Source organism: Lithobates pipiens, unplaced genomic scaffold (assembly GCF_037356315.1).
Source record: "Lithobates pipiens isolate NorthernLeopardFrog02 unplaced genomic scaffold, aLitPip1_a1.2 Scaffold_27, whole genome shotgun sequence".
NCBI lineage: Eukaryota > Metazoa > Chordata > Amphibia > Anura > Ranidae > Lithobates > Lithobates pipiens.
Genome location: NW_027507788.1, coordinates 139,946,094 through 139,961,559, shown reverse-complemented (window position 1 = coordinate 139,961,559; position 15,466 = coordinate 139,946,094). Strand labels below are relative to the sequence as shown.

At 48.7% G+C, this 15,466-nt stretch overlaps 1 protein-coding gene across 1 annotated transcript in view; it reads left to right on the top strand.

The window, feature by feature from the left end:
* LOC143934178 (L-amino-acid oxidase-like) overlaps positions 1–15,466 on the top strand; it is a 117,662-nt gene that overhangs the window by 53,491 nt on the left and 48,705 nt on the right. Inside the window, exon 2 of the mRNA XM_077457570.1 lies at positions 11,790–12,013. Coding sequence (XP_077313696.1) covers positions 11,790–12,013 — 224 coding nt within the window. The remainder of the gene's footprint in view (positions 1–11,789; positions 12,014–15,466) is intronic.

Sequence of the window (15,466 nt, the reverse complement as noted above, 5' to 3'; positions counted from 1 at the left end):
CTGTAAGGACCGCTATCGGTCCACAATAGATAGGGTTGACGTGCACCACTGCTGACCGCTCACCTATACTGCAGCAGTCCTTCAGCGGTATAGGGACTGACGTACAGTCTGCTAATCACTAACACACAACCTGCTTGTTCCACAAAAGTTCTTATAAGGACTGGTAACTTGGTATAGGGTGCTACGGTACATAGGCTTGAGTGCGGTACAGTCTGCTGTTCTGTAAGGACCGCTATCGGTCCACAATAGATAGGGTTGACGTGCACCACTGCTGACCGCTGCCCTATACTGCAGCAGTCCTTCAGCGGTATAGGGACTGACGTACAGTCTGCTAAACACTAATACACAACCTGCTTGGTCCACAAAAGTTCTTATAAGGACTGGTAACTTGGTATAGGGTGCTACGGTACATAGGCTTGAGTGCGGTACAGTCTGCTGTTCTGTAAGGACCGCTATCGGTCCACAATAGATAGGGTTGACGTGCACCACTGCTGACCGCTGCCCTATACTGCAGCAGTCCTTCAGCGGTATAGGGACTGACGTACAGTCTGCTAAACACTAATACACAACCTGCTTGGTCCACAAAAGTTCTTATAAGGACTGGTAACTTGGTATAGGGTGCTACGGTACATAGGCTTGAGTGCGGTACAGTCTGCTGTTCTGTAAGGACCGCTATCGGTCCACAATAGATAGGGTTGACGTGCACCACTGCTGACCGCTCACCTATACTGCAGCAGTCCTTCAGCGGTATAGGGACTAAGAGTTTTGTCACAGGGTCATTTAAAAAATGACATGCAGAGGAAGAGGCAGGCCCTTCCGCAGGGGTGGTAGGGGTAGGGCAGGAGCAACAGGCTTGAGCCAAAGTGGGAAGTTGCAGAAGGTGCGTTCAATTACTTTAAAGGATGCACCAGACTTGGTTGAGTGGCTCGCTCAGCCTTACTCTTCTGCACCCTCCTCATCCTCTCGATCTGCACCCTCTTCTTCACTCTCTGCTATGTGCACCCCCAAAGACACTACCACCAACAACACGACCACCACCACCACCACCACATACCTTCCGCTTGAGTCACTGGAATTATTTTCCGATCCATATCAAGAGGACATTTCTGATGCGCAGCCACTCTTGGTATTGGATCAGGAAGAGGAGGTAGCAACAAGCGCTACTCAGCAGTCTGACGCCAGTACCCAGATCAGCCCAAGGAGGAGGTTGGTCCCCGGTGTTGCTGCCTACTCTACTTATAGCGGTGGGGAAGGTGACGTTGATGATGACGTGTCTAGTGATGTCACGTGGGTGCCCACAAGAGAGGAAGAGGAGGGGAGTTCAGAGGGAGATATGGACCAGCAGATAGGGAGGAGAAGCAGCAATGACTTACATTGCACAGCAGGGACAAAGCAGACTGCAAATGTATCAGGAGCGAGTCATCGACCATGTACGGTCACATCTGGCGCTCCCAGGACACCGGCACATGGCTCCGCAGTGTGGGCTTTTTTTAACGTGTCCGCTGCTGACAATAGCGTTGCCATCTGCAATCTTTGCAGTCAACGCGTTAGTCGCGGTAAGCCCAATACTCACCTAGGGACGACCGCCTTAAGAAGGCACATGAGCAGCCATCACCGAGCCCAGTGGGAGCAACGGAACACACAAAGCCACACTGCAGGCTCTCACCGTCCAGCCTCGTCTTCTACTTCTCCTTCTCCTCTCTCCTCACAATTGTCCTCCACTCCACCTTCCATCACGCCAAGCTCACATTTTTCTGCAAAAAGGCAGGCTTCCGTGGGCCTAATGTTTGAGCGTAAAAAAATGATGACGCCGGATAACCCTCTTGCCCAACGGTTGGCGGCTGGCTTGTCAGAACTCATAGCCCGCCAACTACTGCCATATAAACTGGTGGACTCGGAGGCCTTTCGCAAATTTGTGGCCATTGGAACACCACAATGGAAGGTCCCAGGAAGGAAGTATTTCTCAGAGAAGGGCATCCCAGAGCTATATGGCCATGTTCAGCGGCAAGTGAATGTATCTCTGGCACACAGTGTCGGTGCCAAGATACATCTGACCACAGACACGTGGTCTAGCAAACACGGGCAGGGAAGGTATATCAGTTTTACTGCCCACTGGGTGAACCTTCTGACGGCCGTCAAGCATGTAACCCGTGGCACCCGTGTAGATTTGGTTTTACCGCCACGGATTGCATGCAGGCCTGACTCTTCTTCTCCTCCTCCTACTCCATCCTCCTCCCTCTCCTCCTCAGCTGCCTCCTCCTTTTCCGCTGCTAGCGTCTCTTCCACTGCACCGCCCAAGCTCCCCAGAACCTATTCCACATGCCAGGTGAGACGTTGCCATGCCGTGCTGCGTCTGTTGTGCCTGGAAGCAAAGAGCCACACTGGCCCGGCACTCCTTTCAGCTTTGCGTTCACAGGCAGATGAGTGGCTAACACCGCTCAATTTGACAGTTGGTAAAGTGGTGTGTGACAACGGTGCCAATCTGCTTAGCGCATTGAAACAGGGCAAAATCACGCACGTGCCGTGCATGGCACACGTCTTAAACTTGGTCGTGCAGCGATTCCTTGTCAAATACCCTGGGGTCCAGGACATCTTGCGGCAGGCAAGGAAAATCTCGGCCCATTTCAGAAGATCTTACACGGCCATGGCTCGCCTTGCTGACATTCAGCGGCGACACCATCTGCCGGTCAGACGTCTTATTTGCGATTGCCCGACGCGATGGAACTCAACCTTCTATATGCTTGATAGGCTGCTCCAGCAGAAACGTGCAGTTAACGTCTACCTGTATGAACTCTGCGAAAGAAACGGTTCTGGGGAGCTGGGTTTTTTTTCACCGCGCCAGTGGCTGCTCATGCGCGACACATGCAGACTTCTGCGGCCATTTGAGGAGATCACCAAACTGGTCAGTCGCAGCCATGGCGCCATCAGTGACATGGTACCTTATGCCTTCTTTCTGGAGCGTGCATTGCGTCGTGTCATTGATCAGGCTGTGGAGGAGCAGGAGCGGGAAGATGAGGAAGTCGCAATGCTGGATGAATTCCCAGGGGGGGCTACTCTATCTGAGACAAGTCAACAACAGGAGTCTGATGAGGAGTCAGAGGAGGATGGTGCCGGGGCGGATGAGCAGGAGCAAGAAGAGCATGCTTTAAACCTTTCTGGGATCCCTGTTGTGCGAGGATGGGGAGAGGAGAATGAAGAGGACGACATTATCCTGGATGATGAGCAGGAGCCAGGCCACCACACCGCTTCCACTTTAGTGCAAATGGGGGCCTTCATGCTCCAGTGTTTTAATAGGGACCCCCGTATAAAAAGCATGAGGGTCAAGGACCAGTACTGGGTGGCAACGTACTTAGACCCCCGGTACAAACACAAAATGGCGGAAATGTTACCGCCGTCGCAGAGGGCTGTCAGAATGCAGCACTTCCAGGCCTTGCTTCGAGAAATGCTGCATTCTGCTTTTGCGTGCGCTGGCAGAGGAGCAATTCCCACTCCCAGAGAAGGATTTGCGGGTACCAATCCAACAGCGCCTGCAAGAAGAGGCCGGTTTGAAGATGTGTTGGTGACTTCGGATATGAGGTCATTCTTTCAGCCGACCCATCGACAGGTGTCATCCGGATCCAGCATCAGGGAACGCCTAGACCGTCAGGTGTCCGACTACATTGGGTTAACGGCCGATGTGGACGCTCTGAGGAGTGATGAACCCCTAGACTACTGGGTGGGCAGGCTTGACCTCTGGCCAGAGCTTGCCCAATTTGCAATCGAACTGTTGGCTTGCCCCTCATCCAGTGTCCTGTCCGAAAGGACGTTCAGCGCAGCAGGGGGGATTGTGACCGATAAGCGTACTCGCCTAGCTCACCACAGTGTTAACTACCTCACATTTCTAAAAATGAATGAGGCATGGATCTCGGAGGAATTCAACACATGTGATCAGTAGACCATGTATATGTCTATAAACAATTTTTGGAATCAAGCACACAGACCTTCTTAATTCATTTGGCTCACTTCCCTGACCCAAAAAAGCACACCGTACTATATGCCCCTACCCTCCTCTTTGAAGAGGTTGAGCGGTGTCATATTTCTACTGGGGCTGCTTATTATGAGGGGTTCCCACCATCCCTGTGCTGTGCTGACTTCCTCCTGGGTGTTCTTATTATGAGGGGCTCCCACCATCCCTGTGCTGTGCTGACTTCCTCCTGGGGGTTCTTATTATGAGGGGATCACACCATCCCTGTGCTGTGCTGACTTCCTCCTGGGGCTGCTTACGGTGCTGCTGTCAGCGCTGTATGTCACGGAGCTGCTGTCAGCGCTGTATGTCACGGAGCTGCTGTCAGCGCTGTATGTCACGGAGCTGCTGTCAGCGCTGTATGTCACGGAGCTGCTGTCAGCGCTGTATGTCACGGAGCTGCTGTCAGCGCTGTATGTCACGGAGCTGCTGTCAGCGCTGTATGTCACGGAGCTGCTGTCAGCGCTGTATGTCACGGAGCTGCTGTCAGCGCTGTATGTCACGGAGCTGCTGTCAGCGCTGTATGTCACGGAGCTGCTGTCAGCGCTGTATGTCACGGTGCTGCTGTCAGCGCTGTATGTCACGGAGCTGCTGTCAGCGCTGTATGTCACGGAGCTGCTGTCAGTGCTGTATGTCACGGAGCTGCTGTCAGCGCTGTATGTCACGGAGCTGCTGTCAGCGCTGTATGTCACGGAGCTGCTGTCAGCGCTGTATGTCACGGTGCTGCTGTCAGCGCTGTATGTCACGGAGCTGCTGTCAGCGCTGTATGTCACGGAGCTGCTGTCAGCGCTGTATGTCACGGAGCTGCTGTCAGCGCTGTATGTCACGGAGCTGCTGTCAGCGCTGTATGTCACGGAGCTGCTGTCAGCGCTGTATGTCACGGTGCTGATGTCAGTGCTCTGTATTACGGTGCTGCTGTCAGTGCTCTGTATCTCCTGCACCCTCTTGTTTGCCTACCCTGGTCCCTGACCTTCCCTCTCCTCCATTGCCTTCATTAGCTCCATAGTCCTGAATTGTCAGAACAATTTCCCAAATAAAAAAAAAATGCTTGTAGTTATCGATCCCAAATTCACCTCATACATGTATTATGCTATTGTCCAGGTGGTGGGACTACGTGCTACCCCCTAATAATTACCCCGTGGCCGCAAATTCGACCTAAAGGTTTGCGAAATTCGCCTCCCATTGAAGTCAATGGAGCCCGCGGCGAACGGTCGTTTTCGCGAACGTTTGTGTCCGTTCGCGTTTCGCGTTCGCGAAACGTCCCGTCGGAAGTTCGTCCATCACTACTTGTCATGCCACTTTGCAGTATCAAATCATGGGACAAGTTGTACAAGTGTGAAAGGGACCTAAGGCTGCATTCACATCAAAGCACAGAGTGGCACACAGCAGGGGTCCAGTGCATCACCGTTCACCATTTCCGGTCCGATTTCAGCAAACATTTTTGGCTGAATTCAGACCTGAAACTAACTAGAAGATGCAAAAGACTCCTGTGCAGTTCACACCGGATCCACTCCGGAGATGTGTGAACCGGCTCCATAGAGATCCTCGACAATCTCCTGACATGCAAAGTAGATTCGGAGAAATCCACATCAAATTTGCAATAGTGTGAAACCAAGACAAAAAGGGTTCAAACTCTTTCCAACTCTAACCAAATCTAAAATAAGGTTTATGGAAGGATTGTATTTTATATATTTATATATATATATATATATACAGTATCTCCCAAAAGTGAGTACATCTCTCACACATTTTTGTAAATATTTTATTATATCTTTTCATGTGACAACACTGAAGTAATTACACTTTGCTACTATGTAAAGTAGTAAGTGTACAGCTTGTATAACAGTTAAAATTTTCTGTCCTCAAAATAACTCAACACACAGCCATTCATGTCTAAACCACTGGCAACAAAAGTGAGTACACCCCTAAGTGAAAATGTCCAAATTGGGCACAATGTATCAATATTTTCAGTGACCACCATTATTTTCCAGCACTGCCTTAACCCTCTTGGGCATGGAGTTCAATAGAGCTTCACAGGTTGCCACTGGAGTCCTCTTACACTCCTCCATAAGGACATCAGGGATCTGGTGGATGTTAGAGACCTTGAGCCCCTCCACCTTCTTTTTGAGGATGCCCCAGAGATGCTCAATAGGGTTTAGGTCTGGAGACATGCTTGGTCAGTCCATCTTTACCCTCAGCTTCTTTAGAAAGGCAGTGGTGGTCTTGGAGGTGTGTTTGGGGTCGTTTTCATGCTGGAATACTGCCCTTCAGCCCAGTCTCCTAAGGGAAGGAATCATGCTCTGCTTCAGTATGTCACAGTACATGTTGGCATTCATGGTTCCCTCAATGAACTGTAGCTCCCCAGTTCCAGCAGCACTCATGCAGCCCCAGACCATGACACTCCCACCACCATGCTCCAGGTAGACGGGACTAGCGAAGGAAGTCAATGTCGCCGCCTTCAGCAGCGAGATTGACATGTTGCTGGCCCCGTCACCTGGTATGGACTTAAAGGGGAAGCCCTACATCAAAAAAACGGCGTGGGGGTCCCCCCTAGGTCCATATCAGACCCTTATCCGAGCACGCTACCCGGCCGGTCAGGAAAGGGGGTGGGGACGAGCGAGCGCCCCCCCCTCCTGAGCCATACCAGGCCGCATGCCCTCAACATGGGGGGGGGGTGCTTTGGGGAAGGGGGACCGCGTGGCCCCCCCACCCCAAAGCACCTTGTCTCCATGTTGATGAGGACAAGGGCCTCTTCTCGACAACCCTGGTCTTTGGTTGTCGGGGTCTGCGGGCAGGGGCTTATCGGAATCCAGGAGCCCCCTTTAATAAGGGGGCCCCCGGATACCGGCCCCCCACCCTATGTGAATGAGTATGGGGTACAATGTACCCCTACCCATTCACCTGTGAAAAAATATAAATAAAACACAACACACAAGGGTTTAAAATAATTTATTGCACAGCTCCGGGGGTCTTCTTCCGTCTTGGGGGGTCTTCTCGCCGGACTCCTCCACTATCTTCTGCTAGCTCTTTTACTAGCGGAGGAGCCCGACTTTCTTCTTCGTTGCCATCTTCTTCCGACTTCGGGGGTCTTGTCCCCCTCTTCGGTTCTTCTTGCCGGGCCTCCCCTTTCCTTCTTTTAGCTCTTTTACTAGCGGTGGCCTGGTCTTCTGTCGCCGCCCCCTCTTCTTCCGACTTTGGGGGTCTTGTCCGCCTCTTCGGTTCTTCTTCCAGCTCTTTTATTAGCGGTGGCCCGGTCTTCTGTCACCGCCACTGCCGCCTTCTCTTCTTGTTCTTCTTCCTTGAGATGTTGACTCGATGCTCTCTCTGGCCGCAATGACAGGGACGCGGTGTGCGGCGACTTATATAGGGACAATGGGCGGGGTCACTGGGTGATGTCCCTGCCCTTTATGATATCACAGTCCCAGAGGATGCTGGGACTGTGACATCATAATGGACGGTAATTGTCATTACGGTCAGAGAGAGGAAGAAGAGGAAGAGGAAGAACTAGCAGAAGATAGTGGAGGATTCCGGCGAGAAGACCCCCGGAGCTGTGCAATAAATTATTTTAAACCCTTGTGTGGTTATTTTTTCACAGGTGAATGGATAGGGGTACATTGTACCCCATACTTATTAACATAGGGTGATGGGCCGGTATCTGGGGCCCCCTTATTAAAGGGGGCTCCCAGATTCCGATAAGCCCCCCGCCCGCAGACCTCGACAACCAACGGCCAGGGTTGTCGGGAAGAGGTCCTTGTCCTTATCAACATGGGGACAAGGTGCTTTGGGGTGGGGGCACGCCCCATGTTGAGGGCACGCAGCCTGGTAGGGCTCAGGGGGGCGCTCATCCCCACCCCCTTTCTCGACCGGCCGGGTAGCGTGCTCGGATAAGGGTCGGATATGGACCTAGGGGTTGAACCCCCATGCCGTTCTTCGGCATAGGTCTTCCTCTTTAAGTTCATACCAGGTGACAGGGCCAGCGGCGTGTCAATCTCGCCGCCGAAGGCAGCAACATTGACTTCCTTCGCTAGTCCCGGCTACCTGGAGCCGCATTCAAAATGAACTGACTTTCCTCCGTGTGTGGGCAAGTCCGCTCATTTCAAAAGTACGGCGGACTCCTGCTATGTCCGCCGGAAAAGTCCAGTGTGTGGGCAGGTCCGCTCGTTCGGAAATTTGGCCGACTTTCCGGCGGTTTGTCCGCCAGACTAAGTCCGCCAGATAGTCTGATCGTGTGTACGCGGCATAAGGGTTTGTTTAAAAATAAATAAATAAATAACAAACATGTCATACTAACCTCCACTGCGCAGCTCGTTTGGCACAGAGTGGCCCCAAACTTGCTCTTCTGGGGTCCCTCGGCTGCTCTCGCGGCTCCTCCCCACATCAGATAACCCCCTAGGAGAATCGCTCTCCTGGGGGGTTACCTTGCAGGCCCGCACCCGAATCCAGCATTTGGCATCGATAGAGGCCAAATGCAGTACTTGGCCCCATCCCCCTCACCCGGTGCCTGCATTGGATTTGATTGACAGCAGTGGGAGCCAATGGCTGTGCTGCTATCAATCTATCCAATCAAGAGCCGAGAACCCTGGGCAGACAGACGTGTCCCCATTAGTCAAGTTCCAGGGCTCAGGTAAGTAAAACGGGGGGGGGGGGAGGGGGTTGTACAATTATCTCCAGGTGTTTTTTCACCTTAATGCATAGAATGCATTAAGGTGAAAAAAAACACAAACCTTTAAAACCCCTTTAAGGGCACTGCACTGGCTTAAAAGTGGCCCTGCCTGACGCTACCACTGCAATCCAGGGACAGATTTGTACCAGGGAGAGTATGCTCAGTCCAGGACTGTCCCTGGAAATCGAACTTCTGGTCACCCTAATCTAAAAGACGTTTTGTTGGAGTTCTATTTTAAGAATAAGCTAGCACACACCTAGACTATAAATACTGGAATGTTGTTTCCTTGTATGTCAAAGCTCATAAATGGAGGTTCCTCTGCTGTTTTTGCCTTATAAAAATTCTTTGCTAATCACATTTAATTGCAAGGTATGTATTATTTTGTGATGGCCATATTGCCATTGGATCAGAACTAAAATATATAACATAATGCCCAAATGCTCAGGGCTTTTGGATTATAGTATATGTGCTCAACTGCACTGTGACCTTGGTTAATCTCAAAAGTCCAAAGAGGATACATTGCTTTGAAGTAACTTTTCCAATGTCCCCAGGGGTCCAGTAACTACCGGAATTGAGATTACTGCATGTTTTCATAAATTCTCAATTCCACTAGACCTTGTCAAAAATAAACTTAACTGGATCATGGTGAATGATAGGTTGATGAGCATATTGAAAAATACACAATCTAAATTTGAATAGGCTAAATGGGCTTAATATATCTCTTCATTTGAAGCCTTAGTGTGGAGGTCTTTCGACTTATTATTTTCCCATTTCTTCTTTCTGTTTTCATGATACCTGTATTGTTTGCCAGTTTTAGGTAATTGCACAGTATGTTTTGAGGATGCTCCATATGTAATATGATATAGTTCTATTCCCCAATCTGGGTTCCATTGACAGATACTGAGCAAAGATATGATACAGCTGATGGGAGAATACCAATCGGAAGTTAATTTTGCCTCCTCTATTTAAGGATTGTTGCTATGGTTAAGGCTCTGTTCACATATGTGTGGCCATGACTCACAGCATGGGGTCCATTGTGTCCCTGGTTACCGATTCAGGTCTGAATTTTTTTTTCTGAATTTGCACCTTAATCAGACCAGAAGAAGCACAAGACCCTTCTTCAATGCAGACTGCAGCCACTCCGGAGCTGTGAGAACTGGCTCCATTGTGTGGACATGGTAGAGCTGACTAACATGAGAATTATTTTTATATGGACCTTGCTAAAATTGGTAAAAGAATACTTTTAACAATAAATATATAAATAACAGCACTACAGAGAACCCCAATGAGCATTTTTTTTAAGTGTATTATTTTTTTTTTTACTTTTCTCACGTATATCATTCTTATGATGGGTCATAGTGGGGGAACTGTCCAGAATATGTCTATAAAGATAATAAAACAGACTTCTTCCAGACTTATCTATCAATTATCCGAACAAATATATAGTTTTTAATATTGTTAAAGTGGAAGTTAACTTCGATCACTGACTCTTACCTATAGGTAAGCCTATAATAAAACTTACCTATAGGCAGTGTAAATATTTCAGAAAACGTGCACTGTTTAGGAGATATTTACTGTACATGCAGCCAGTAACATCACTGGCACATGTGCTCTGAAGGAACGGCCACCCCTGACATTCCTTCAGAGCCCTGTGCTATGACCGGCGGCTCCCGCGTGCATGCGCAGGAGTGATGTCATTGCGGCTCTGGCCAATCACAGAACCAGTGTTTGTACCTAGTGATGATGGAAGCAGCCACCAGCTCTGACATCTCCGTGCAGGAGGACTTTGTTTTAAGGTAAGTTTAACATAATGTGTTAGTCTGCAATGCAGACTAGCACATTATGGCTTTACCTTGCATGGTAGAAAATAAAAACATCCAGTGTTTTACAACCGCTTTAACGTGGGAAAGATTATTCAGTAGGAAGTCACTCTCTGAACTCATGGCAAGAAAGATAAAAGTGTGAGCAGTCAAGGGAGTCACAGTTATACACATATTCGCCATGCAGTTGGCTGGCTGTGCTTAATCCTTTCAACCCTAGAGGACCTTTCAATAAAGTTGGCCTTAGACAGTTAGAATCTCATCCTGGACCAGCTGAGATTCAAACCATTCATGGGCAGGCTGATTGTACCCAAGTTGACCGATCAATCAACTTGGGTACCACCAGCCTGTTGGATTGTTCATGCAATTATTGCAGCTATAGCCACTGGCAACCCAGCAGGGATGGCTCCCCTGCCCCCTGGGAGAGCACAGTAGCTTTACCGGAGAGATTGCCCCCTCAACACTATTGCAGGAAAGAAAACTGCACTATCTATGGTGGCTTAGCTTAATATGTCTGCATGAACTTTCGTTGCAGTGCATTAATGCATATGTATTAACATACATTAAGGCACTCATTGGCATGCATTAGGTTAGGCAGCCTATAATTGTGAATGAGCTTACAATGAATCATAACAGATTAAAAACATACATGATCCTTTTGTAAAAACTTTGCATGGTATGTGGGCTGTGGTGTGCTGCCATGCATCATGTGATGGGCACTTTTAGCTCGCAAGCATTTTAGCACTCAATGGCACAATATACACACATAAATGCCCTAGTTCTAAGGGTACTTTCAGACTGGGGCGCTGCCGGCATTAGCGGTAAAGCACCGCTAGTTTTAGTGGCGCTTTACCGCTGTTATAGTGGCGCTTTTCGGCCACTAGCGGGGCACTTTTAACCCCCGCTTGCGGCCGAGGAAAGAGTTAAATGCGCCGGTGTTGTGGTGCTGCCAAAGCACTTTGCAGGCGATTTGGCGGCGCATTCATTTCAATGGGCAATGCGTTTCAGGAGCGGTGTATACAGCGCTCCCAAACCTCCCTAAAAGATGCTGCTTGCAGAACTTTTTTTCCCGCCCTGCAAGTGCACCGCTCCAGTGTGAAAGCACTTCGGGCTTTCACACTGGGGAGGTATGAGAGGCGCTATTTTTAGTGCTAAAATACCTGAAAAGCTCCTCAGTGTGAAAGTACCTTACAGCTGTGATGCATTATTAGAAGCAGTTGTCAGAGAAACTTCATATTGTTGAGCATGGTGGCTGAGACATGAGTTTAATTTAAACAGTAATTTGTAATCTTTGTTCCCTCAGTATTTCTCAGCCTGCTGGTTTGGGCTGGAGCATATGGTCAAAGCAGCAAAGGTTCAAACTTGGTGGAAGAGTGTCTTCGGGATCCGGAGTATGAAGAGCTGATGGATATTGCCATACATGGATTGCCTCCTGTCCCAAAATCTAACCAGAAGCACATTGTAATTGTTGGTGCCGGGATGTCCGGATTATCAGCGGCCAAAGTATTACAGGACGCCGGTCACAGAGTAAGTTGATGAATTTGTCAGAAGGTACTCATAGATATTGGTAGTAACTCCTTTCCATCCAGTTGCAATATACTGTACCTTGGTAATATATGATAAGGTTTGGCAACCCTGCATGTCTGTAAATGTACTGAATACGGTTAGGACCTCAAAATGAATGTGCAGGCATAGCCCAAATGTTTCTTTTAATAGACAAAGGAAAGGTTAAAGTAGAACTAAACCTTCACATCAAAGCACATGTGTCAGTGTTATCTTATCTTATCTTAATAGCTAAGCTTACCGCATTAAAATTTGTGCAAGATGAGCTTTATAAACTGTATTATATGCACCGGTGATTGTACCAGTTATTGTGCTCTGCCCCCTCAATCTGCTCAACCAACATAGCCAAACTTCCGGTCTAAAGCTTGAGCAATGCCTATCTAATCATGGTCATGTATTTTCTTTTTGTTAACCACTTCTGGAATGCCCACCGTTGTTATACTTCGGTATTTTGAAGGATTATATTGTTGTTATGGCAGCAGCTAGCTGCCATAACCCCAGTATCCTCTTCTTCATTGAGCAGAACAGTTTAAGATAAAAGTGGTCTCTTTGGCAAGATCACTTTTATTGGCGACGGGAGAGGGGCCCCACCCCTCCCGTCACGATCCGGTGCCCTCTGCTTCTTACCGGAGCCAGCGGAAACGGCAGAAGCGATCAGATCCTTCTTGTGGCCTGACATGGAGCTGAGTGAGGGGAATATGGCCCACCCATCTCCATACCATTGCAGGGTGGAAGCGACATCAACACATCACTTCCGCCCATAGCTCTTTAAGAGCCATTTTTTTTTTCTTTTTTTTTTATTACAATTTTTTTATTTTTTTTGATCTCATATTTAAGAGGTCCTGTCATGCTTTTTTTTTCTATTACAGGGATGTTTACATTCCTTGTAATAGGAATAAAAGTGACACAATTAAAAAAAAAAAAAAACAGTGTAAAATAAATAAGAAAACATTTTTTTTTTAAACGCGTCCCGTCCTGACGAGCTCGCGTGCAGAAGTTAACTCATGTGAGTAGCACCCCCATATGAAAACGGTGTTCAAACCACACATGGGAGGTATTGCCACAATTGGTAGAGTGAGAGAAATAATTCTAGCCCTAGACCTCCTCTGTAATTTAAAACATGCTAACTGATACATCTGCAAGACAGCTAAAACAAAAGACTTACTGGCTGGATCAACAAATTAAAATAGAAAGAAATCCTTAGGCCTCATGCACACAGGGCGTTTTCACAGCTACTTTTACCAGCGTCAGATTTTTTTTTTTTTGCAGCTTAAAAATGCCTCTCCATGTTATTCTATGTGTCCATTCACACACAGGCTTTTAGGAGCTGTAAGTGGCATAGGCGTTTTAAAGCTGTACAAACCTCTGACGCTGCTAAAGGCTGTGTTTTTTTTTTTTTACTTCAAAATCAGTGGTTCCCTATGAGAGCTCATTGATTTGAATAGAAGTCGCATACAAGTCAGATCATGATGATCCGACTTGGGTGCAACTTGTGCACTGAGGATCTTGAAGGGGTACCTCTCGCCAAGATGAAGAAAAAACGGCGTGGGGTCCCCCCAAAATCCATACTGGACCCTTATCTGAGCATGCAGCCCAGCAGGTCAGGAAAGGGGGCAGAACTAGCTTCTCCCCCCCGGACCATACCAGGCCATGCCCTCAACATGGGGGCTCTGGGTCCCCCACCCAAAAGCACCTTGTCCCCATGTTGATAGGGACAAGGGCCTCTTCCTGACAACCCTAGGCGGTGATTGTCAAGGTCTGCAGGTGGCAGCTTATTGAAATGTGGAAGCCCCCTTTAACAAGGGGGTCCCCCAGATCCTGACTCCCCACCCTATCTGAATGAGTATGGGGTACATTGTACCCCTACCCATTCACCAAAAGTGTCAAAGAAATAAAACCAGCACTCATGTTTTTGACAAAGTCTTATTAAAGCAGCTCCAGCGTCTCTTTACCCTCTGGTGATGTCTTCTTCGCTCTCCGGTTCTTTTCCCTCCTCCAGTGATGTCTTCTCCCCTCTCTGGTTCTTCTCCCTCCACTGTCTTCTTACTCTGGCTCTGCTGCTGCCCTCGGGTTCTTCTTCCTCCGATCTTCTCCCGACACTAGCTCCCTCAGTAATGTGAGCTCTGCTCTCTGCAGGCTATTTTGTAGCCATGGGGCATAGCCATCTGGTGATGTCATTCACAGACCCCGCCCCCTTGCAACATCATTGTCCCATCATGCCCCGAGTGGTGAGGTCACAAGGAGGCAGGGTCTCTGGATGACATCACCGGATGGCCACACCCCATGGCTACAAAAGAACAATCAGAGAGCGGAGGAAGAAGAACCGGAGGCAGCGGAAGAGCCATAGTAAGAAGACAGCAGAAGAGCCAGAGTAAGAAGACAGCAGGAGAAGACAGTGGAGAAGACAGTGCCGGAGAGGGGAGAAGATATCGCCAGAGGGAGAAGAGACGCTGGAGCTGCTTCAATAAAGGACATTGTCAAAAACCTGAGTGCTGGTTTTATTTCTTTGACACTTTTTTTGGTGAATGGGTAGAGGTACAATGTACCCCATACTCATACACATCAGGATTTGGGGGCCCCCCTTGTTAAAGGAGCTTCTAGATTTCGATAAGACCCCTGCCCGCAGGCCTGGACAACCACCACCCTGGATTGTTGGGAAGGGGCCTTTGTTCCATTCAACATGGGGACAAGGTGCTTTGGGGTGGGGGCGCAGAGCCCCTAGTCTCAAAGCGCCCATCCCCCATGTTGAGGACGTTTGGCCTAGTATGGTCCAGGGGAGGGGGGTAAGCTTGCTTGCCCTCCCTCCTTTCCTGACCTGCCGGGCGGCATGCTCAAAAAAGGGGGTTTCCTTTCAAGATCCTCAGTGCACAAGTCACATCATCGTGATCCAATTTCTGGTGCGTCTTCTATTCAAATCAATGGACTCTCTTAGGGAACTATTGATTTTGAATAGAGGCAGAGAAACCCTGCTAAAAGCTAGCGTAGCTATTTACAGTTGCTTTTTCCTGCTGTTGGTAGTGGCTTTGCAGCTTGTTTTTTCTAATGCCTTGTACGAAAAATGTATGAGGTCTAAAAAAAAAGAAAATGAATGCAGCCATCACATCTAAGCCCTTGTACACACGGTCGGAGAATCCGTCGGAATGTGTCCTATCGGCCCGTGTTGTCGGATAATCAGACTGTGTGTGGTATGCATCGGACTGTTTCCATCTGAATATCCGTCGGACCAAATTTTCCAACTTGCTGGAAATATTTTCCGACAAACTGGTCCAATCGGACATACTCCGATCATGTGTAGCCTACTCCGACGGACAAAGTGCCACGCATGCTCACATTCAAATTCCGACACGGAAGTGCTCGTTCAGGTAAAACTACTGCTCGTAATCGATATAGCACATTCGTCACGCTGCAATGTTAAAA